This window comes from Squalius cephalus (assembly GCF_949319135.1).
Source record: "Squalius cephalus genome assembly, chromosome: 17".
Lineage (NCBI taxonomy): Eukaryota > Metazoa > Chordata > Actinopteri > Cypriniformes > Leuciscidae > Squalius > Squalius cephalus.
Window position 1 is genome coordinate 11,200,703 of NC_137138.1, and position 22,965 is coordinate 11,223,667.

At 36.3% G+C, this 22,965-nt stretch overlaps 1 protein-coding gene across 3 annotated transcripts in view; it reads right to left on the reverse strand.

Annotated features, from left to right (window-relative positions):
- The window catches only part of whrna (whirlin a), a 109,379-nt gene that overhangs the window by 41,316 nt on the left and 45,098 nt on the right, over positions 1 to 22,965 (reverse strand). For all 3 annotated transcript variants that reach the window (XM_079898662.1, XM_079898661.1, XM_079898660.1), the window contains exons 3-5: positions 18,788 to 19,009; positions 13,718 to 13,843; positions 1,213 to 1,421 (exon numbers count right to left, since the gene is read on the reverse strand). In XM_079898662.1, coding sequence (XP_079754788.1) covers positions 1,213 to 1,421; positions 13,718 to 13,843; positions 18,788 to 19,009 — 557 coding nt within the window. The remainder of the gene's footprint in view (positions 1 to 1,212; positions 1,422 to 13,717; positions 13,844 to 18,787; positions 19,010 to 22,965) is intronic.

Sequence of the window (22,965 nt, forward strand, 5' to 3'; positions counted from 1 at the left end):
TCATTATATGCGCGCGGCGCGTCCTATTCGCTTTGGACGCGCGAATGGATTCAAACTGTTCAAGCATCAGGCTGCGATGTCAAGATTGCAATGCTGGAATGTGTGTGTGTGTGTGTCAGAGAGAGAGAGGCACGGGCGCGATCGAACAGTGAAAACATACTCCGTCATTTTCATACAGGACATCATTAAAACTGCAAAAAGTGTTTAGCTTATATTTGTGTAAAACACAATGTGCTTTGTCAAACTAAACTCTTGTCAAACTGTAACTGTCACCCAACCAAAATCACACACACACGCTGTTTAAAAGCAAAAATGATCTCATCTTTTGGACATTCATCATATTGCATTGGTTTTCATTTCTTGTCCTAAAACAGAGCACTAATCTGTTTATTTTTAAGTTACACATTCTACATTGAATAAAAAAGAAAATCAAATGTGTTTTTAAAAGTAGTATTTTATACATAAATAAATTAAATTAAAATTAAAGTTAATTAAAATTTTAAGGAAACAAATATATTGATCTGAAATATAGCAAATTAATTTTAAATTCATTCAGGTACACTTACCAAACATATCTCAAGGTCTTTTGAATAAAGGGTGGCAGTCTTTCATTATCAACTGGTTGTGGACTATATACTGGAGAAGTATTTGTTCTCCATTTGAGTGAGATGTTTTTTTGTGGCTAATTGAGCAAAGTGCTTCCATATATTTTATTATTAGTAGTATTAGTTCAAGAATAAAATAAAAATATCGGATTGATATCGGTATCGGCAAATAGCCAAAGCTGCGGCATCGGTATCGTATCGGAAGTGAAAAAGTGGTATCGGGACATCCCTAGTTATATATAATAACTATATATATATATATATATATATATATATATATAACTACACTATATATAACTATATTATATATAGTTCTAGACTAAATGTGAGCATGCATTTACTCATCTCAACTGCACAAAAACAGATTCAGTATTCCTCAAAATGAATAAAAAGTGTGAAATGCAAATGCAGAATATTACACAATAATTAAATATGTTAAATAACACAAATATACTTTATGTATTTAATCTCGCTTTATTAACCAATATCTTTGCTGCTGACCTTCAATTATCTGAATTGGATACTAATAGCTTTCCAATCTATTTACATGACTCCCTTCTCTCTCTTTCCTTATTTCCTCACATTCCCATCACGCCTTCACACTCACCCTGTGACACTGCTGCTGGCAGAACTCTCTGTGATCTGCGAGCTTGCGATCCACTTGGTCTCGCCCACTACGGTGCGGGCATGAGGCAGTCGCCCGACATCCTTCACCGTCATCATCAGATGGTGTGAAGACTTCAGCACTCGTACGGCTTCATCGTGTGGGATGCCGAGGAAACTCCGTCCGTTCACCTCAAGGATCTGATCTCCCACCTGTGGAAAAGACAGGGCAGAGACAGGAGAAGGTGGGTGGGCCGGTGGTGGCAGAGCAGGCCGGGAAGTAAAGGGGGGTCGTGATGAGGCCGGAGACGGGGCAGTCTGGACACCAAATATGGTAGAGTGGTGTGGTCAGGCCAAATTTGTGGAACAATAGAGAAGGTTTTGGTGAGATAAACAGAAAGTCAATTATGGTGACTGACTACAAAGAACACTTCAATAGACAAACACATTTTAAATATTCATGCCCACTTTAAAAAGAGAATACAAAAAGAGCACAAGTTAAAAACAAAAAAATACATAATCGAGAAATTGCACAAAATATGCCTTCTCCAAAATAATAGCTGTATAGCCTAAATTTCCAAATACAAAAATAAAGACCACAGCTATGTTCTTATTCAACTTAAAAATAATTTTATAGGAAAATACAAATGTTTCCTTGGCAACTACCTGAAATAAGTATGTTGGAGTACTAAAATTACTAACTAACTAATTAAAAAATATATATAATACTACTAATAACAAATGCACATAACAAATATACTACTTCAACTAAAATTAAAATTAAAACCGAAAAATAATAATAATAATTTTTTTCATAGAATTAATAAATTCTATAATGGTATATAAATTATATAATAATAATTCTCTTTTTCCAAGGACCCCCAAATATGATGATTTCCTTGCAAGATCCCCTTTCCAAAAATATAAAGCCACTAAATATTTGAATGTAAAAAACATGATATTAAAGGCAATGTTGATTTGAAAATTTAAATAGTGAAATAAAAATGATCTCATGATTTCCAACAAGCCTTAAAGTAGAATGAAAACTGTAATATTGTCAATGTTTTATGGTATTAAACATATTAAATCAATATTTTAATGTGTTAATGTTAAAATATACTATACTTAAAAAATACATTTTGTAAAAAAAAAAAAAAAAAAAAAAAAAAATATATATATATATATATATATATATATATATATATATATATATATATATATATACACCAAATTGCATGTTGAATTTAAATACACAAAATACATGGCATTCCAAAAGCCTTTAACCTAGAAACTGGATTTAAAAACACTGGATAAAAAGAGAGAGAGAGGATTTTCCCTCCTTATTTCAGTCCACCACATGCCACTGAAATCAAAAGATTCAATTTAGATGGCAAGGCATGTAGTCCTGCTTTTACTGTATATTTAATACATCAATCACTTCATTTCTCAGTATTGGATGAGAAACTGAATTGTTGCCAAAAAGCAGAGACACACTGCATCTTTAGTTCAGTCCTGAGCTACAAAAGTGTCACATTTCTTCTGCATCGTTCTGACAGTCTCCCAAGCCAATCTCCTCATCTCATCTCATCCATTCATCCTCCCACTCGTTGATCTGCTCTTTATCTTTTTCCCATGCTCCCTCTGCTTGTCACTCTTTTATCTCACTCATTGTTTCTTCTTTTGCCAGTCCGACTCTGAGTAAAATATTTCTATTTGTGAAGCTCTTACTGTGTGATTAACTCGTCACAACAGCAAACTGGCTCCATTTCTCTTTATCTCACTCTCATTCTGTTTTCATCACTATCTTCTTCTTTCAGTTTCATTCCAGGTCTCTTTATAGATCAATATCCTTACCGCCCCTCTGCCCACCCAAAGATGCTTGAGGGTAATTAAAGAGGCTTTGGAGTAATCATGATATTAATAAATTATGGTGTTGTGCAGCTTTGCTTTCCCAAAGAACACAAGAAAGGTATTTGAAATCAATGCAACAGATACAAGCTCTTGCTTTCCCAAGAGAAATATCTGATCATTAGCCTCAGGTTTATCTCCCAGCATTTCTTTTCAGTGTATCACTCCAGAGTGTTCAAACACCATGAGATACCAGATACGGTTATTACAGGAAACACATCAAATCACTGAGGAATGCGAGCGAGGACTGAGTGAGTGAAAAAAAAGACTTCACCCCAAAATTAAAGTTGTTCCAAACCTGTATGCCTTTCTTTCTTCTGTGAAACACAAAAAGAGAGATTCTAAAGAATGTCCATGCAACTATTTTTTTTTTTTTTTTTTTTACAAAAAACAAGCTATAAAACTCCAAAAAGGACAACAACAAAAACACCTTAAATTCATTGGAATCGCATATATTCAAACTTGACTTCAGTCTGTTCCTCTCGCAAAGCAAAAATAAATAAATCTGAAATGAATTAAAAGTAGATGTAATTAAAAATGAAACTAAACTGAAAATTAGAACTGAACTTTAAACTGAACTAATAAATGAAGTTGAAGTACAAAAATGACTAAATCTAAAACTATTTAATTTGTATCTTTGTTCTATTGTATTTATTTATTTGTGCATATGCTATTTTTTATTGATGACTGTTTACTTGTCTGTAATAATCTTTGAAATTTAAATTAGTAGTTTTAGCTGTGGTATCGCAATTTGAAGCATTAGGAATGGAGAATTGTTAATTTCATTGGTATCTAAAATGGGGTGTCATTACCTTCTTTTTTTTTTACAATACAAGGATACATGGGTTGAAAACAATAACAATTCATTAATTACTTTTTTTGTGGTGGGGCCAGTAAAAATGTAATCATTAAATTAATTGAATCGAAAATTGAATCGAGAATCGAGTTGAATTGAGAGCTTGTGAATCGAAATCGATTAAAAAGCAATTGAGCATAAACATAAAAAGCAATTGCAAGACTTTTCATCTAGATTTAATCCAAGAATTTTAATTGAGCACTTTAAATACAGTTTTGATTTAAAAAATTAATAAAAAGTAGAAATAAAATATTAATTACTAAATCTAAAATATTATTTAAAATCCATGGTCACGAAAGTTGATCGTTTATCGATATAATAATTATCGTTATTTACGTTTTCAAGCCTTGCAAATTTAAGCATTCAAGCGAAATAGAACTCGCGTGTGCAGTGTGAGAAGTTTTGTGTGTGCACACACCCGAAGCTGCGCCTCTCAGACAGCGTACAAATAATAAAATGAATTCTCTTTCACGCCTCCTTGCGCTTAAACGAACAAATTCCCACAGATTTACAATATCTTAAAATGCCCCCTTTTGCGAGTATCCAAGTAAACATAGTTGGTTATGGTTTAAGTAAGCAGTAGAGATTGAACGAATGTGTATCGTTATATTGGATCCATGCATTAGTCTTAAAGTGACAGCAGCCTAATATTCCTGCTGCTGTCTGTGTTTCAATCAAACTACAAAAAACAAAGAAATCAATCGCTGCTCTTCACTGAATATCGTTTAGTAACTTTAATAAGGATTAACATTTATTTAATTTGTACAGTGAAGATTATATGCAATGTTATTTTACATTTGATCACTTTATTTAATTTCTGTACCTGAAAACCACTGTTAGACCTACCTGAAAAACCTCGAAATCACTGATTATTTCATTTGGATCTTTGCTCTATTGTATTTATGGTAACACTTTATTTTACAATGTCCTTGTTACATATGTTACATGTACTTACCATAGTAATAACAACTAACCATAGCAAATAACCCTCAACCAAATCCTAATCCTACCCACACCCTATAGTAAGTACATGTAGTTTGTCTAGTTACTTAATATCACTCACTACTTAAATACATAATTACACTGTAACAATGACACCTTAAAATAAAGTGTTACCGTATTTATGTATTGACCCAAAAAACTAAAAAATACATTTTACAGTAAACTACTGGCAACAGTGTTGCCAGAATATACCTGTTTTTTAACTTATCTTCAAAAGACCTTACTTTCTGCAATAATCCAAAAGTAAGTGGAAAAATCCTATTGGATTTTTGTCGGGGGAACCAGGGTGATGCTAACTTCTGGGTTGGCCCACAAAAATACGTCATCCCTGCACCATTTTATAATCTCTCTCTTTCTTTTTTAAAAATTCCTCCATCTCTTTTTCTTTCATTGCATTTTGCACTTCTTGCCCTGAAGGAATGATGACGATTTGTAGCCTCAAAGCAACCTGCAGTCATTCATTTTTCAACTAGAGACATCGATTTCCAACAACATGAGAGACAACTTAATGCAAATGAGCAGCGGGTGATGCTGCGACTACCAATGGGAAAGCATGCAGTCGACTAGAAAGTTGAGCAGTCAACAAGAAACCAACAGCAAAGACTCGAAGGCCTCCAGAGATTTCATCGCTGTCAGTGCAAACGCCCTCGAGAGTGATGAGAAAAATGCTTGGCATTTGGAAAAACGCCTGCCCCGACCACGGCATCCCTGACATTTCTCTCCTTCCCGCATCTCTATAGTGATGGAGGATGAAGAAGATGATGAAACAGAAGAAGGATGAGAAATCAGCTTGGGTGCTTGTTTTCCCCAAATGACTCCAATATCCGTACAGCAATCAGGAACAGCGGGCTAATGCACACAGCAATCACGCTTTGTTACAAATCCAGGTCTGTGAGAGGAATAACATCTGCTCTACGTCAAACATCAGAACACAGTGCATCACTCATTCTTCATTTAGCAAAGTAATTTAGAGGTTACTGCTGTAAGCCAAATACAAGAATATAAATATCTATATTTACACATATTCACTTTGTCCCCTTTGTCGTTTTAGGCCAGGTTTCACAGACAGGGCTTAGATTAAGCCAGGATTAGGCCTTCGTTCAATTAGGACATTTAAGTAGCTTTTTTAAATGTGCCTTAGAAAAAAACATTACTGGTGTGCATCTCGAGACAAAACAATAGCACTGACACTGACATTTTAAGATATGTCAGTACAAGTTGCTTTCAGTTAAAAGCAAAGCCTTGTCTTTGAAACTGGGGTAAATGTTTGGGAATGTGTGAGACGTGCTGTCACACAGAGGTTGTGTAAGTGCATTTATTCAGCAACCGCAATTTCAAATATAGTCGAGATCCTAGTTTGGATTTATTACAGTTCATCACAAACAGCTAAAGAACACAGACTGACTTAATGAATATCTCAAATGGAGTTTGCTGAACTCCAGCTAACAAGTTTGTCTGTGTTTTAAGATCATTGGCGGAACTTCCGCAGCATTTTAAGCATGAAAGCTTGAAAGTAATATTTTGTCGCCTCTTTTAAGTCAACAAAAACAATTTTAGTCTCGTCTTTTTTCATCAACGATATTGCATGTTGATATAGTCACAGATATCGTTCAGTGATGTGGGTCTCGTCTCATCTTAGTCGTGGAAAAAAAGGTTGTTTTTCATCATATAGGCGACCTTGAGTGTCCAGAAAGGCGCCAAATAAATAAAATGTATTATTATTATTATCATAGATTTTGTTAACGAAATGAACACTAAACAGAATACATTAAAAGTTCATCACAAGCTTTTGTCGGCTAGAATTATTACATCAAATGCAGCGGACAGGTAAAAATATAGGCATAAAATACTCTGTACTGTTAAAAAAAATAACTGTCAAAAAATAATGTGTACTTTTAAAAAATGTCATGCTTTTAAGAGCCCTCCAATCCACCTTATTCCTGCGCCCCATGACGCTTCGCGCGAATTATGGGTGTAACTTCCGTGAAGCTGTAAACAATCAGTGAAAAGGCTCGCTTTATGAACGCAATACGTTAAAAAGTGTCACAATGAGATGACATTAATCTACTCACCCTTCAACCATCGAACACTGAAAGGAAATTTAAAAGTGTAAAGCATCAACAAGGTACTTTCAACAGACCAAATAACCCCAAAAACGCACTTTCCACAGCAATAACGGACGGGTTAAATATCACTGTAGTAATATACTGTAAATCTGTATTATGTAACTTGCCTTAATCAAAAATGTTCATTAACTTCATCATAACGTGATACTATTTCAAAGAGATTTCCGTCAGTTTGACAGATTATAAATTGCATTTAACGTTACCTGTGAAAACAAACCTGGAAAAAGACGTGAGGATTCGAGAGATTCTTCGTGCATTCCAGTGAATTATTAATGGAATATATCGTAAATTAAATTCGGGAGAACAGACCACAAATGTGCAGTATATGTTGTCCTTTTTCATATTTTTACAGCGGATTGCAAAGAAAAAAAAAAAAAAAAAATCATGAGGAAAAGAAAGCAGAGACTGAAAAGAGCTCTTGCCATAGATATTCTTGTTATAACATGTCATGTTAAAAGACCAAGTATAACGTTATTCTCATGATGTCTGAAAATAAATCATGAAGGAAAATTGACAGCTCATCCAGTCAAACTGACGGATCAGCTTTATTTGCAGGGCAACCTTATGATTTGAAATGATTCGTTTCAGCCTTTTTGAATGGAAGTTCCCCAAACTGGAAGTGCCACCCATAATTCAAAACGCAGTAAGGTCGGTAAGGATGATAAAATTAGTTCTCCTATAAAGCTTGACAAAATTGACTGCAGAATACTTCAGAGTACAGTTTAATAACAGTAATATGAAAAATTTAGATTTTTTCAATAATCAGATTCACCTGTGAAACACACATTCTTTATCTATTGTATTTTTCTTTAGTTTTTCTATATAGACAACTATTCTGCATTTTTGTTCTTTATGTTATTGTTTTAAGTTTAGTTTTTTTTCACATAAGGTTATAAAAACATAAAAAAAAATTTTTTTTGAGGTATTCAGAGATATGGACACTAGAATAAGATATTTTTTATTCTCTTTTGTCTTTCAATCTGTCATGTCATCATTCTTTTATATCCATTTTAATCACTGTCTGTCCTTCTCACTCTCCATCTTTCTTTCTGCCATTCTCTGATGACCTGCCATGCTCTGAATAGGGACATAGTGGTGCTTAGCCCATCCGTTCATTCATTCATCATTGTACTTAATGAGCTTTTTAGACTTATGGCAACACCAAGAGTACTTAAAAGTTTGAGTAACACTCACTCACAGTGGCAGGAGCAGAAATTCAGACAGATCTGCCCACAGTGCAGATGCTTCTTCATTAAAACTACCATATTTGTCAATCACACAGAGGCGTGACCATTTCAAAGTGGATTACAAATGTGCAAAAGTAGTCACGTTCACAGTCTAAAAGGCTTTTTTTTTAGTCCGGAGGGACTTTTCTTATGATGAACAGCCTACTTTTTCTGAGACTGCCTATCAGTCTGTGGATGTGGCTATGTGCTTCAAGAGTTGAAAACTTGAAAACTGAAAAAGTCCCCAAATATCACAGTAAAAGTGTACGACTCCCCTGGGCGAAAGTTTCCACGGCAAATTACTTTCTTCTAAAACTCCTCAAGGACCAAAGTGAATTGGCTTTATGTGACGCAGGGTGGATAGCTGAATAGAGAAGGAACCGGCCGCTCAATATGACTGATAAAAATCTTGACAGCTTTAAAAAGTATGGGCTATAAAATATTATTAAGGTGAAAAGCGCGTCGGGCAAAGGTGAGGGGACATCTAACTGCAGATCAAAGATATTCAAGCAATTTGCAAGTACAAGACAGCACTGTATAAAAGCCTCTGAGGTCCTGCGAATATTTTCAAGGAAACTGGCAGGGCAATGTTATATGATTTTAACTTAAAGATCAGCTTCAAGATTTTTTTTTTTAGATCTTGTCAAAGAATTTACTTGACAGTAAAATAAATAAATAAATAAAATGCAATTTATCTAGAAGGAAACAATGGATTCTAAGACATAGATTGCTTTTAAAACTGAAACTTAAAAAAAAAAAAAAAAAAAAAAATATATATATATATATATATTTTTTTATTTTTTTTTATTTTTATTTTTTAAACATTTTCAAAGAATTTTATTAAATGTACTTGACAGTTTAAAAAATGATGCATTTTATCTAGAATGGAATGATAGATTCTAAAAAATAAAAAGTAAAAATTATGAGAACCTATGAGAGATTGAGAGATATGAGAAACCAGGGAAAGAAACAGGGTCAGATTTATTGAATGAAAAATAATTAGTAACTGTCTGAATCTCAGGCCTCAGGTTCACAATATCAGCTAATGGAGCAGTGGCTCTTCAAAATGCTGATGGGTTTTAGTAATATGGAATTTATGGGTTTTAGTAATATGACCACTACAGCGAGTGCACACTGATTAACTGAAAAACAACCTTTTTTTCCACGACTAAGATGAGACGAGACGAACATCACTGAACGATATCTGTGACTATATCAACATGCAATATCGTTGATGAAAAAAGACAAGACTAAAATGTAACTTTTCTAAAACCTCTCTTTGTTTTTGTTGACTTAAAAGAGGCGACAAAATATTACAGCCTGTCTTTAAGGTTTCATGCTTGCGGTTGCCAGATTTTAAGATTTTAAATCCCCCAATAAGAGCTTTTCTGTAAAAATGATACATTTTCTGCCCTGTGTTTTACTTAATATTTGCAATCTGGCAACCATGCGCACGCGCTGTTTCTACACTGCGGAAGTTCTGATTAACTCCAGCTCTTCTGAGGTCAGTAGGGGTTTTGTGCTCTGAAACACTGAGGACCAGAGACCACTCAGTGCCCATTATTCCATCCAATTAAAACTCCATGAGCTGTATCTGCCTCAAAGACCTCAAACTAAACCACAGGGTCTGAGATAAAGATAAATGCAAGGAGTGATATAGGAAAACAGATGATGTTTGCAAACAAGTGCTGATGTTGCCTGTGGAAGAATGTGCTACTGCGGTCATAATCATTTCAGAGATAAGACTTAATTCATCCATCACTACTATCCTGAGTGTTCGATAAGCACATTCCTCTATGGCAGTGTGGAATAAACAACATTAGACCTCACTGTCTTTCATTGTACGGTACAGACAAAGTACCGTTGAGACGTTCCACAGAATATAGAAATGCATGCAGGCTGGACATTTTTCAGTAGCTCTTTTCAAAATTTAAAAAGCTACATCTTCCAACAAAGTATGGGTGTCACAAAATGCTATGTTGCTGTTGTTAATGTCGCGCTGTATTGTAAACACCGTGAGCTAAAGCAATACTCAAAAGCTCTCATTGACTATTCCTCTGTCTGATATGTTACAGTGGGGAGTGTTTCATTTTCACTGAATCAGTTCATTTGGACATGAGCCTGTTCAAGAAAACAATTCACGGATGAATTTTTTTTTATTGCCATATATTCAGTGAAATACCGCTGTGCATTACCCAATGTGGTAACACTTTACAATAAGGTCCTATTAGTTTAAGTTTTCCCTTTATGCTTTTTTCGAATAATACCATTCATGCAGTGTAATATAGCTGTTTGTGAATGTAAAAGGTTTGCAAAGGCCTGAAAGAGTTTGGTTCGTGTTGTCGACATTATTCATCTTTGTTAATGTTAGTTAATAAAAAGACAGCTGTTCTTGTTAAATCAGCTTGTGTCTATTAAATAATCATTTAATTAACATAAACTTTTGATTTTAATAATACATTAGTAAATGTTGGAATAAACATTATCTAAGATTAATAAACTCTTAATGAACTCATTAGTTCATGTTAATTATAATGTAGTTAAAGGTACAGTATGTAATTTTTGCAGCTAGAGATTGCATTTTAAAAACAACAATAACGGTGTAGCTTGATGATGCTGTGAAAGAGCGTGGAATGATGGGAGTTGTTGTCTTCACCTCCACAGCCGATGGAAATCAATCTGACGGGACTCACATATCATGTTCATGAATGATAATGTATAATGTAAGTACACAAGTCAACAAAATGTGCTAGTGGATATTTTAATGCAAAAATCTTACACACTGTGCCTTTAACTAATGTTAACAAATGGAACTTTATTGTAAAATGTTACCCTGTGTTTTTTATAAATTAGGGTGTTTCTACTTTAATTAGCAGGACTTTTTAGTGAACTGAATCAAAAGATTTAAGTCACTGGCAAAACCGTAAAATAAAGACTTATTGTAATAATAAATTATATCATCTGATAATTATTCTGATATACAGTATATTTATAAAGACACTGTTTCAATGTAGCTTCAATGTAGTTTTGTTTTGTAGCTAACTACATTCAAAAGAATTTGACTGATTGTAGTTAAATCTTGAGTAGCTTCCCCAACATTGGATAACAGAAAGCATTTTAACATCAAAATCTGTCTCTGCTATGCAACATGCCATCAAACAACACATATTGGCAAAGTCAATTTGTGATTTCTGATTCGAAAGTCTCAAAACTGGAAATTTGATCCAAGTCGGAAATTGAACGGAACACAGCATTAATATTTATAAAGTCCAGTAATTCCAAAATGGATAACTTCCTCCTCCTCCTCCTCCTGCTTTGAACGAATAGGGATTTGTTGGCAATACCAATTTATACTTCTTTTCTGGCAGGATATATGGATATGTGGATAAGTACATATGGAGCTGCACATATTGAAAGCAACCTCTCTACAGACCTCCTGGCCTTACATCCATCTCATGGGACCTGTTGGGAAATAGATGGCTCATCCACCTGGTTCCATTGATCTGTGCATTTGTATTTTTCTGTTTGTGTGTGTCTATATTGGGGTGTCGGGTCAGAGGTTCATCTGCTGCTAACACCATAATAACACAATCACTCTGAGTGTCGGGCTATTTGGATGAAAGCTATTTTCTCACTCTGAAGTGGTGGCTCAAACTCGAGGGCTTACCTGCCAATTTTACAGTGAAAGTTCATAGCGACCACAGCTGTAAAGCTACAAAAAGGACAAAATAAGACTATAAAAATAGTCCATGTTGCACACACAATGCTTCACTTTTCATATTGATGCATGGAAATTAGCTGTGTAAAGATTCTTCAAAAGTTCTCCTTTTGTGTTTCAAAGAAAAGCATAACAGTTTACAGGTATAGGGTGAATAAATGATCAAAGAATCTTAATTTTTGGGTAAACTATTTCATTAGCGTTCAAAAGTCTGGGGTTGGTACGATTTTTTAATGTTTTGATAGAAGTCTCTTATGCTCACCCAAGCTGCATTTATTTGTGAAATATTATTACAATTTAAAATGACAGTTTTCCATTTTAATATATTTTAAAATGTAATTTATTCCTGTGATGGCAAAGCTGAATTACTCCAGTCTTCAGTGTCACATGATCCTTCAGATATCATTCTAATATTCTGATTTACTACTCAAGAAACATTTTTTATTTTTTATCAATGTTGAAAACAGTTGTGCTGCTTACTATTTCTGTGGAAACTGTAATATATTTTTACAGGATTCTTTGATGAGTAAAACGTACAAACGAAATATAAATTGTTTAAATGTCTTTACTGTCACTTTTGATCAAACATAATACCTCTGCTGCAGAATAAAAGATTTTCTTTCAAATCTTACTGCCCCCAAACATTTGAACAGTACTGTATGTGTTTATCATAAATATGCCATGGTTTTTTTCATATATGTGACATGATAAATGCTGATGCTTTCATGTTTGTGTCCGCTGATGCCCAGAAATCCATCTCACATCTCTCTTCTGAACAGACATATGGCCTGAAGATAAAACATCCAACACTCTCTCCAACTCTCTCTCTCCACAGAGCGTATCTGGATCGCCCTCCCTTTAAACTGCCTTCTCCTCTCAATCCCATCATGAATCTAAAGGCCGGGCACAAAGCGAACAGCCAGATTGAAAAGAGCTTAAAACTTTCTCTAACACCACATAATAATGATATTCACCACAAATTGTGGCAAAAATGAATAAAGGGAATAAACGCAGGATGTCTGGGCCTATTATGAAACGGGATTAGCTGGAGAAAAATCACACGCAGTTCACAGTGAACTCTGATAATTATTTTTTCATCTTTCATGCACAAAGACACTTGACGGAATTGCTCAACTGAAAGCAGATAGAGTAAAACCAGCTGGACACTTTAAGCCGGAATAAACAAACATGTTTTATCAATCAACAAACCGTCGGGTTTATGGGGTGCCTGTTGGATAGTGGGCAAAGGAAGAACGGTACATCTTGGTTGGGACTTTTCACTGACTTCTATTGTTTTTACATTGAGCTAATGATATATTCTAACCACTAACCTTACCCCTAATCCAAACCATCATAGAAACCTTTTTTGCATTTTCACAAATTCATTGTGAAGTCTGTTTACTAAGCTGCTTTCCTCATGGGCCCCACTGGCTGTTGCTCACAAATGTAGGTAAACCCTGATAAAAGACTAAAAGCTTACATATTTGGAAAGCGAAAATCAACTTGATAATTAACGTAGATCAATTAATGCATGAAATGAAAAAGAAAGATAGACTATGGGAGTGTGAAATACTCTCAACAGTGAGACAGTTAGTGGTCACGGTAAAACAAAATTAAGGAAAAAAATGCTACAAAAATAGAAAGGATGTGGGTAAAATAGGCATAAATTGTACCTTCAGTCCTCCACACTCCGCTGCAGACCCTTTGTCTACACCTGTAATGTAGATACCCAGAGAGTATTCAGCCCCTCCGCGGATCATGAGACCCAGAGAACGGCCGTCATCCAGCACCAAATTTACCTGTGAAGAGGAAGGCATTGTAAATCAAATTAATACATTTCACATTTAATGCATTTTGAACAATATAAACTTTTTTTTTTAACTTTTGTTCAGCAAGGATGCAATAAATTGATCAAAAGTGTCATTTTTAATGTTTCAGAATATTTCCATAAATATATGTATCACAGATTCCACTAAAATATTAAACATACAACTGTTTTAAAAATGGAAAATAGTACAAAATGTTTCTTGAGCACCAAAATTAGCATATTAGAAAGATTTTTGAAGGATGTGACTCTGAAGACTGAAGTGATGGCTAATCATTTGCCATTATTTCCTGTGCTTCCTTTCTGTTGTCAAGGTTTCTAGCATGTTTATCATTGGTTATCATGGTTATTTATTGTTTAATTGATTTCACACACCTGTTCCTCGTTTTGATCCTTTGTTAGTTTTATATATAATGCGTCCTCAGTTTCATTCACTTATTGTCTGGTGTATCTGGCTTATGCACAGTTTCGTTTACCTTTATTTGTGGATTTCGCTCTTTTGATTTATTTAATAAAGTAACTGCTGCATTCAGATCCGCTTCACCTGCCTCATCTTCAGCCTGAAACATTACAGTTTGTGCTCTGTTTCTTTAAAACGAATGCACGTTTGACATTGTATCTAATGCAATAGCAATCAGACATTTTGAAGAGTGCCATAAGTTACCAAATACAATACACAGGCTGCTTTACACACCCAAACAAATCTCTGAAATGTCAACAAGGAAATTAATATATTTCCCAAACACAATGTGTTGTTACAATTTACCTCTAAAACCTAGAGCACCCATTACAGTGCCTTACAACTATAATTCTCGACTATAACAGCCCATGTGCCATAGCAAATGGCAGATCTGCTGAACCAGCAGAAGGACTAATGTGACTCCCATGACCTCTTAACAAAAGCAACAATAGTGCTGTGATTAGAATGCATCATAGAATCCCAGCAGAGCCAATCAAAGGGGGGTCACCGGAGCGCCTGCGCGCTCTGGGAGATCAATGCAGCAGCGCGTCGTCTCTTCCAAACACCAGAACCCACCAAAAGCATCTGTCGCTCACTAGCACGCTGCTTAAAGGTTAGTACTAGCCATCCCTGAAAGGTCAAGGTGGCGTAGGGCCATACTGTGTCATTGTTCATAATGCCACACATTTATAAATGTCTTTCCCATGAATGGCTCCTTATATTTATGTTTTATTTTTCTTTAGAAGCGTGCTAGAGGCTAAATAGATTTTGGCTTCCAACAGAGCTTTCGACGCAACTTTTGTATCAGTACCCAGGAATTTGTCAGAATTACCCTGCAAATTGCTTCACCGTGATGTGAGACCCAAGCAAGCAGGGTAGTAAATCAGGGCGGACCGATGGAGATTTCTGCTGCGCTGTGCAGTACTGATGAAGCCGCGCGCCACGCTAGCGTTCTCACTTCCAACGGCCGCAGGGCTCTCCAATAGCGCGTGCTCTCCAATAGCCTTGGAAGATTTACACCTGGATGAACAGCTCATAAAACTCTCCCTATAATCACATTTAACAAATTCTGGCACACAGGTGAGAGTATAAGAAAATACAGGGGTGAGGAATAGTGCTAGGGTAAATTTGGGCTGCAAACAGAAAACGGTTCTCATTTAAAATGAGCCAAAATGGACAATGCTCAGTGATTGATTGCTTAATTTATTCGACAAACAGTGTGTGTTCACAGTTCCTTAGGCATATAATGATGTGAAAACAAAATAATTTTTTTCCCTCACCCTTCATTGATTTATATATTTAATTCAGAGTTTAAAATTCACAAGAGGGCACCTGCATTCAACTGCAGATGTCTTAGTTTTGTTCAGGTCTGATGGAGACTGAGTAACTGCGGAACAGACTCTCTTGTATTTGCTGCCACTTAATGTTTCATACATATTCAATAATTGTCTGATAAAAAGACATCTAGCCCCAAACACTAATCCACCGGTTTGGATTTGCCCCAACAGACGGCATTGTTCTAAATGGAAATGCATCGGCGTAAAGGGTTTATCAGCAGAGTACACATTGTGTATGTTTACCAGAAAGACTTCTGTAAAATGCAAATCCAACACACAGCCACACACACACGCACACACATGCTCCTGGTTCTTAACTCAATCAAATCAAAGTAGCACAAAACGCTTATCAGAAGTACCAAAAAAAAAAAAAACATCCCAGGTGAACCATATCAGGGCTAGTTTATAAATCCCCTTCTTAAAGTGCAACTGCCCATTAGTTATGGGAGATGATCACAGATAGTTTAGCCCAGAGATATGCATGCGTGACAGCAGATAAATTATGACTTATAGAAAAGGGCAGCGGTCCAATGGCACTTCAGCATCATTGGGGTTGTCATCAGCTGGCACAAATAAGATAAAGAGCTTTGGTTTACAGAAATAATAGCATAGACAGCATTTCATGAAAGACAAGGCAAATTCTTCTTTCGCTCCTCTCTTGCACACCAGTGAAAACTCATTTCTGCACTCAACCTATACAGGAGCAGAACACTTAAAATGACATCCATTTATTGAAGCTGGTGAGCTGTAAACAACGTAGCTTTAGCATTGAGTTTTTGAAGGCTCTTGCACATGCAAATGATCAGAAGTTCTCCATCCATACTGTATTTGATCAACTATGTAACTGTCGCCCACACCTTTACTTTATGAACAAGAAACTTTCACCTAACAAACTGTTTACATGGACAAATACACTACTGCTCAAAAGTTTGGGGTCAGTAAGTTTTTGTTTGGGGGGGGGGGGGGGGGGGTTGTCATTTGCATGTGTTTTTAAGCTTCACCAATTTAAATATTTAATTAAGTGCAAGAAGACGCATCAGAAGCACTTGCCCAGGCGCGTCTCAGACAGTGCACAAATACTGAATTGAGTTCTCTTTCACATTCCTGCGCTTGAATGGACATATTCACACACAATTATGACAAAAATGGCCATATTGGCGAGTATCCTAGTAAACATAGCCAGTTATGTCTTAAGTGAACGTAAACAGTTGAGAAATAAAGCTCATGTGTAAGGACCGGTTCACACAGGACGTGTTTTTGCTGTTAAAAGCACGAGATGCAAGTCAATGGAACGAATACAACCGCAAGGTCTAGGTTTACTTGTCTTAAACAATATTTGAAATTTATATGAGGTTACATGGATCAAAAACACAGAAAACAACAACTAGATCTATTTTATTTTATTTATTTAGTACTTTTTTGTGGTGGGGCAAGTAAAACTTTTAACAATTGGCCCAGAAAATAATCCTTAGTGATGAGCCCTGACTTCTTTCAAAAACATGAAATTATCATAAAGATCCCAAACTTTTAAACAGTAGCGTATATTATTGTTAGCCTGTTTATTGGTCCAATGGCGGTTTTCCAATAATATGGGTGAAGGTCTTTGCACGTTACTGTCTTTCCTTTTACGCAACACTTCATTAAATGAAATACACTTTCTCATATGTATTACCTCATTATTTCATCTGACTCCATAAATGAAAAAGTTTTTAATGATATCTGAGCATCATTAAGTGAGCGAATGTTTGATTATTCTTTTTAACTCTTTAAGTATATTTTACCAGTTCATATTAGAAAACTATGTCGCTCAGAGTTCCTCACATTTCTGTTTTTAACGCGGGTCTCACGATCACAATCTAGTCAGTTTTGATCATCAAACAAAGGTAATTGCTATATACCTGAGATCGGTCACATTCACATTTACACAATCAAAGATACTTTGGTATAGCCACCATGGAATTGCATACACTTGAATTTAATTTAAACGTTTATTTCAGTAGAGGTATGGCTACTATTACATATATAAGTTGACCAACATTATAATATACATATATGTCAAACATTCTCTTATATTAGCTTTGGATTGGCCATGTCGTGTTTTCCCACATACACTTTTCTAAAGTAACATTAAATTAAAACAGAGGTAAGACACACCCAAATTTAGATTGGTCAAGCAGCAGTTTGCTGTTCTAAACGCAAATTCACTTCTTGTCTTTGCAAACCAAGTACACTTGAATTGATGCCAAATATTAGTTGTCACTAATCTGATGCAAAACTTGCGGGAACATACGAATCCGTTTAATCTACTTGGGAAAACAACTGGAGAGTCAGTCAGAATAAAATCAAATGTAACAATTTATTATGTCAGGTAAATGTATCATGCCAATTTCATAATCAGTTCAAAGATAATAAATACAAAACATCAAATGCTCTGGAATAAAGAGAAAAAATGCGTGATGCTGAGAGTACATGATGTACTGAGAGTCTCGGCCACTCTCAGCATCACGTGCCAATTTGAGCTACAAATCGCCCCGAGCCTTCTTCAGCATCTCCCTAAATACTCAGACCAAGGCAGAAACCTCTTTTCAAATGTAAACATGAGTTCACAGTGAGAATTTGCATTAATCACCGTCCCAGACTTACTGGGGACAGAAGTTGATTTACATGGGGGCACACCCACAGCAGTTAACAAGATATCTCTAAACTATTAAATACCTTATTACCTTTTGGTTTACTTCTTTGGGAATGAGACCTTTGTACCAGTCGCACTGAGACATTTCAAATGACACCAAACATGTATAATACTGTATGATAATTGTTCATATTAAACCATATAGATTTTTGGGTGAATTCAGGTAGGGATGGGTGAAGGGAATGATGTGTAAATTGGGAGGTGATCAACTCAAGTGTGATCGTGTCTCGAATGGGGATGGTAATATAGCAAGAGAGTTCAAATGTTAATTTCCTTTGTTTTCTCGCAGGGTAGCCCAGGACCTTAACTGGCACCCGCCTTACATTATCTTAATCGGAATTGGGTCATATCCTCATTACATAAGCATAATGTAAACACATTTAACTTGCTATAACTCGATTAAGGACTGCTGTAAATGTGAATCTTCACCTTCTTCTCATCTCCGTCCTGCAGAAGCTGCATGTGGCTGCGGCCCTGACTGTTAGACCTGCGCAGAGTGGCACTGCGATGCTCAGCCAGCAGGTCAGGGGGTGGGGACACACTGCGCCCCTGTGGATCCACCCAGGTGTAGACATGATTTGTGACATAACCACCTGGGATACGGCCCACAGAACGCACCGACATGGAGAGCTTTTTGCTGCCCTTCAGCACCTGTGAGAGAGAGAGAGACAGTGACAGAGAGATGAAGAGGTACAATCAGTCCAGCGTGTCTGCTAAGCGATAAAAGGCAAAAGCAGTTATGGGAATATAAAGATATTCATGTGAAAATGCTAACATTTCCACTCCATGTGATAAAGAGCTCCATCGATACTCGAGCTGCAAACAACAAACACAAGAAGCTACCTGGAAACTGACACTTACCAAGCTACAAATCATTTTAAAGCAGTTAACACTACAAGTTACCAGCTAAAACCGGCTGAATAAATACATTGAAGCTATTTAAGGAAATATCTTTAAAAAATAATAAATAAATAAATAGTATCTGATGATATATGAATGAGAGCGGTTTTTATCTGGCACAAAACAAACAATAAGGATCTTTAAGACTTAACTTGCAAACGGAAGCAGATTTTGATTCATCCCAGTAAATTGAATCTTTTGATTCAGTTCAGATTCATTGAATAATATAGACTAAAATGCAACTAATAACTCGAAACACCCTAATTAATCAAAAACATAGTGATGAACAATGAACTAAATATTTCATTAAATGCGATGCAGGCAATTGATGAATTGGTGAATAATTTTAGAAGCAGTTCACTTTCATGAATCATTTGAATGAACTAAAATGAATCAGACTTTCATATGTTACTGGTTAGAAATAACTATATTTTTCAGTATTTCAGCTCTTTTTAAATAACATAGCTAAGTTAGCAGTGTTACTCCTTTAACTAGGCTAGTCCCTAACACTGCTAAAACGCAAGGGCAGATCTCTTTTCAGAGACATACAATACAGAGGAACATGGTGCGGAGATGAAAGTCCTATTTGTGGTGTTTGCCTCATTGGTCTCTGATGGTCTGCTATGCTCACCGTCACTCTACAGATCAAGTCTAGTGCAACTGGCACTGCGGGACGCCACAAATTCAGCTGAGTGTGAAATGACACCATTATCTCCTACCACACATACACACACACACACACACACACAAACATACACTAAGTCGGCATTAAACACACATTCCAATGCAACAACTTATAATTGGGCTGAACTCAAAGAACTTCCTGTTCTCAGGGTGGCCTCGCAGTATCTACTTCCCATGCAGCTCAGACTCCCGCGCAATGCACTTCAGAAACGGTTAGGGAGTTTGTGTCCGCAGGCGTGCTCTGTTGCGTATCTCTGACCTAGTTCTGCGGAATGTTTATTGAGTTGCAAAATACAGTAGTCCAGATTTTAAGTGTAACGAAATAAAACTGCTTATTCGTGAGTCACTCCCTCTGTTGAAAATAAACACCAATGGTGCTTCATTAATCCCCAGAAATGTTTCAAAGCCCAAAGTTTGGATTTATTTAGGAGTTAATCTGGTCCGTAAGCATCTGGTTTCCTTTCTTTCCTGGGTCATGATTTGCCTGGGTTTTTTTAAGCGAGTGACAAGTTGTTTTTTGGGGATGCAAAGCAAAGACTAATAAAATGAAGACACATTGGAATGAACAGAAAATAAAAAATATGAGAAAGCGAAGAGATGAATGACGGAATACAAATTACTTGAAGGGATACAGTAATTCACCCAAAAATTTAAATTCTGATTTCTCAACCTCATGTTGTTCCTGTATGACCAAGCCTTTCCTATGTGGAACACAAAAAGGGAAATTTTAAAGAACTTCCCAGAATTCTCTTTTCCATGAACTCATAATGAATCCAGACTAACACTTTCAAGGTTGAAAAGGACATGAACTCAAAGGCCCTGTCCCAAATGGAACCCTATGCCCTTGCGATCTTCCTTTGAGTCCACGCTTTCTTGAAGTAATGCCGCTTTGACTGTCGGGTGAAAGTCTCCTGCGGGGCTCACTTCAGTGAGGGCTCGGCAAAAGTGAGCATATCGGCCGCAAAGGGGGCGCTCGCGAGCACCCTTCTTAAAGCTAACATGACAAATGGAACACCCTACAGTCTTAACGGACACGTGCACTCGGCGGCCATTGTAAGTCCACAAGACTGCAAATGCATATGAAGTGTGCCATTTGGGACAGGGCCAACATCAACTTTTCATACAAGTATCATAATACACTGCCCGGCCAAAAAAAAAAAAAACTACGTAGGAAAACACATCATGGCCATATTCCAGGATGACAATGTCAAGATTCATCAGACTCAAAATATGAAAGAATGGTTGGAAGGGAGCATGAAGAATGATTTTCACACATGAATTGGCACCTCTGAGTCCAGACCTTCAATTCATAGAAAGTCTTAGGGATGCGATGGAGTAGACTTTACAGAGTCTCTTGCATTGTCAATACAAGATCTTGACCATAAATTGATACACCTCTTGATGGAAATAACATCACAACATTTATTTCCATCAAGGTGCATCAATTTTATATCTTCTTGAAGCTTGAAAGCCTCATTAATTGTAATACATGAAAAAAACATTACATACATTTAAATGTTAGTATAAATGGATCAAGTGTTGCTGAAAAAGATGCGTCTTCAGCTGTTTCTTGAAAATGGCTACGGACTCAGCAGCTCTGGTTGAGTTAGGCCGGTCATTCCACCAGCAGGGAACAGTCAAGGTGAAGGTCAGTGAAAGTGATTTCGTGCCTCTTTGAGATGTAACAACTAACACATTCTTTAAAATGCTTCCTTTTATGTTCCACAGAAGAAATAAAGAGATACGGGTATAGAACAACATGAGGGTGAGTAAATGATTTTCCTTTTTGGGTGAACTACTCCTATAGGAGACTACAGGAGAAGATAAAAACAGCTTTGTCCCTGCTGTGAATACTAACAAATAAAAGAGCGCCTGGCAGCGAGATTCTTAATGCACCATCGCTGCTCTAAAGTGCTGACTGTGACACTGTCTGATGGAGTGTGTCAACAAATGAGTGGAGTAACAGAATACTGTTGGATGAGAGAGAGAGAGATGGAGGGATGAAGAAAGACAGCAAGCAGGCATCTTATATGATATGCTACAATGTCACCTTAGGAAAGCCAATAATGCCAATAATGTGGAAAAATGCATTAACAGCCCCAAGCAAGAGCATAAAGGACATAATTAAAGAAAGTTTCATGCTGCTGAGAGAGAAGTGAAATGTTGGACTTCTCATCTAGAAGACTTAAACTCAACATAAAACATTTGCAAGCCATTTGACTTCCATAATGTGATGTTTCAGAAGGTGGAGCAACACAATACAGCAAGGAACTTGCATTAAGAATTCATGTTGACTTTAAAGTCGCATTAAATGGAAGTCTTTTCATCCCTATAGTGACAAATATCTGAGTGAAACGGCTTGAACAAATGTAGGCCGGGACTTGATTTTGTCCATTGGGATTTGATTGGATCATTGTGGTATAATCTATATATATAATCTATAATAAATACTGCAATACTGCATAAAAAATGCAAATTTTCCATTATGATTTCATGTTGACTTTAAAGGCCATGAACACTTAAAGCTAATTGCTCCAAGTAATTTCACATCTGAGCCTGATGGCCCTACCAATTCACATGAAACCCAGCGCGCGCACACACACTGAGCTGCCTGGCATTCTGTTTATTTACTGTCATTTCCAATGGGACCGATAAAGCATCCGAGAGCAGAATGAGAAATCAAGTCATAAATGCCGAATGTTTGAGCATGTGAAGCTCAGTGTGCACTGACCAGCTGGCATGGATACTGAAGCAAACAGAAATCGCATACATAAACAGACAATCTGCGATTGTTGCTTTGAATTAGCATTACAAAAAGGGGCCAATTAGATGATCACAAAGGGTAATTGGGTCTGGTTAGCAGTGCCGTGTGCTCAGAATGAGTTTATGAGATTACGCAGACAAGCTCGGAAGGGACGCAGGAGACATTTGCATGTGATTGAGCGATTCAGGATGAAAACCAGGAGGACAATGAATCTAAAAGATTTAAGAATCGCTGTAGTACAATTAGATGGATCTGAGTC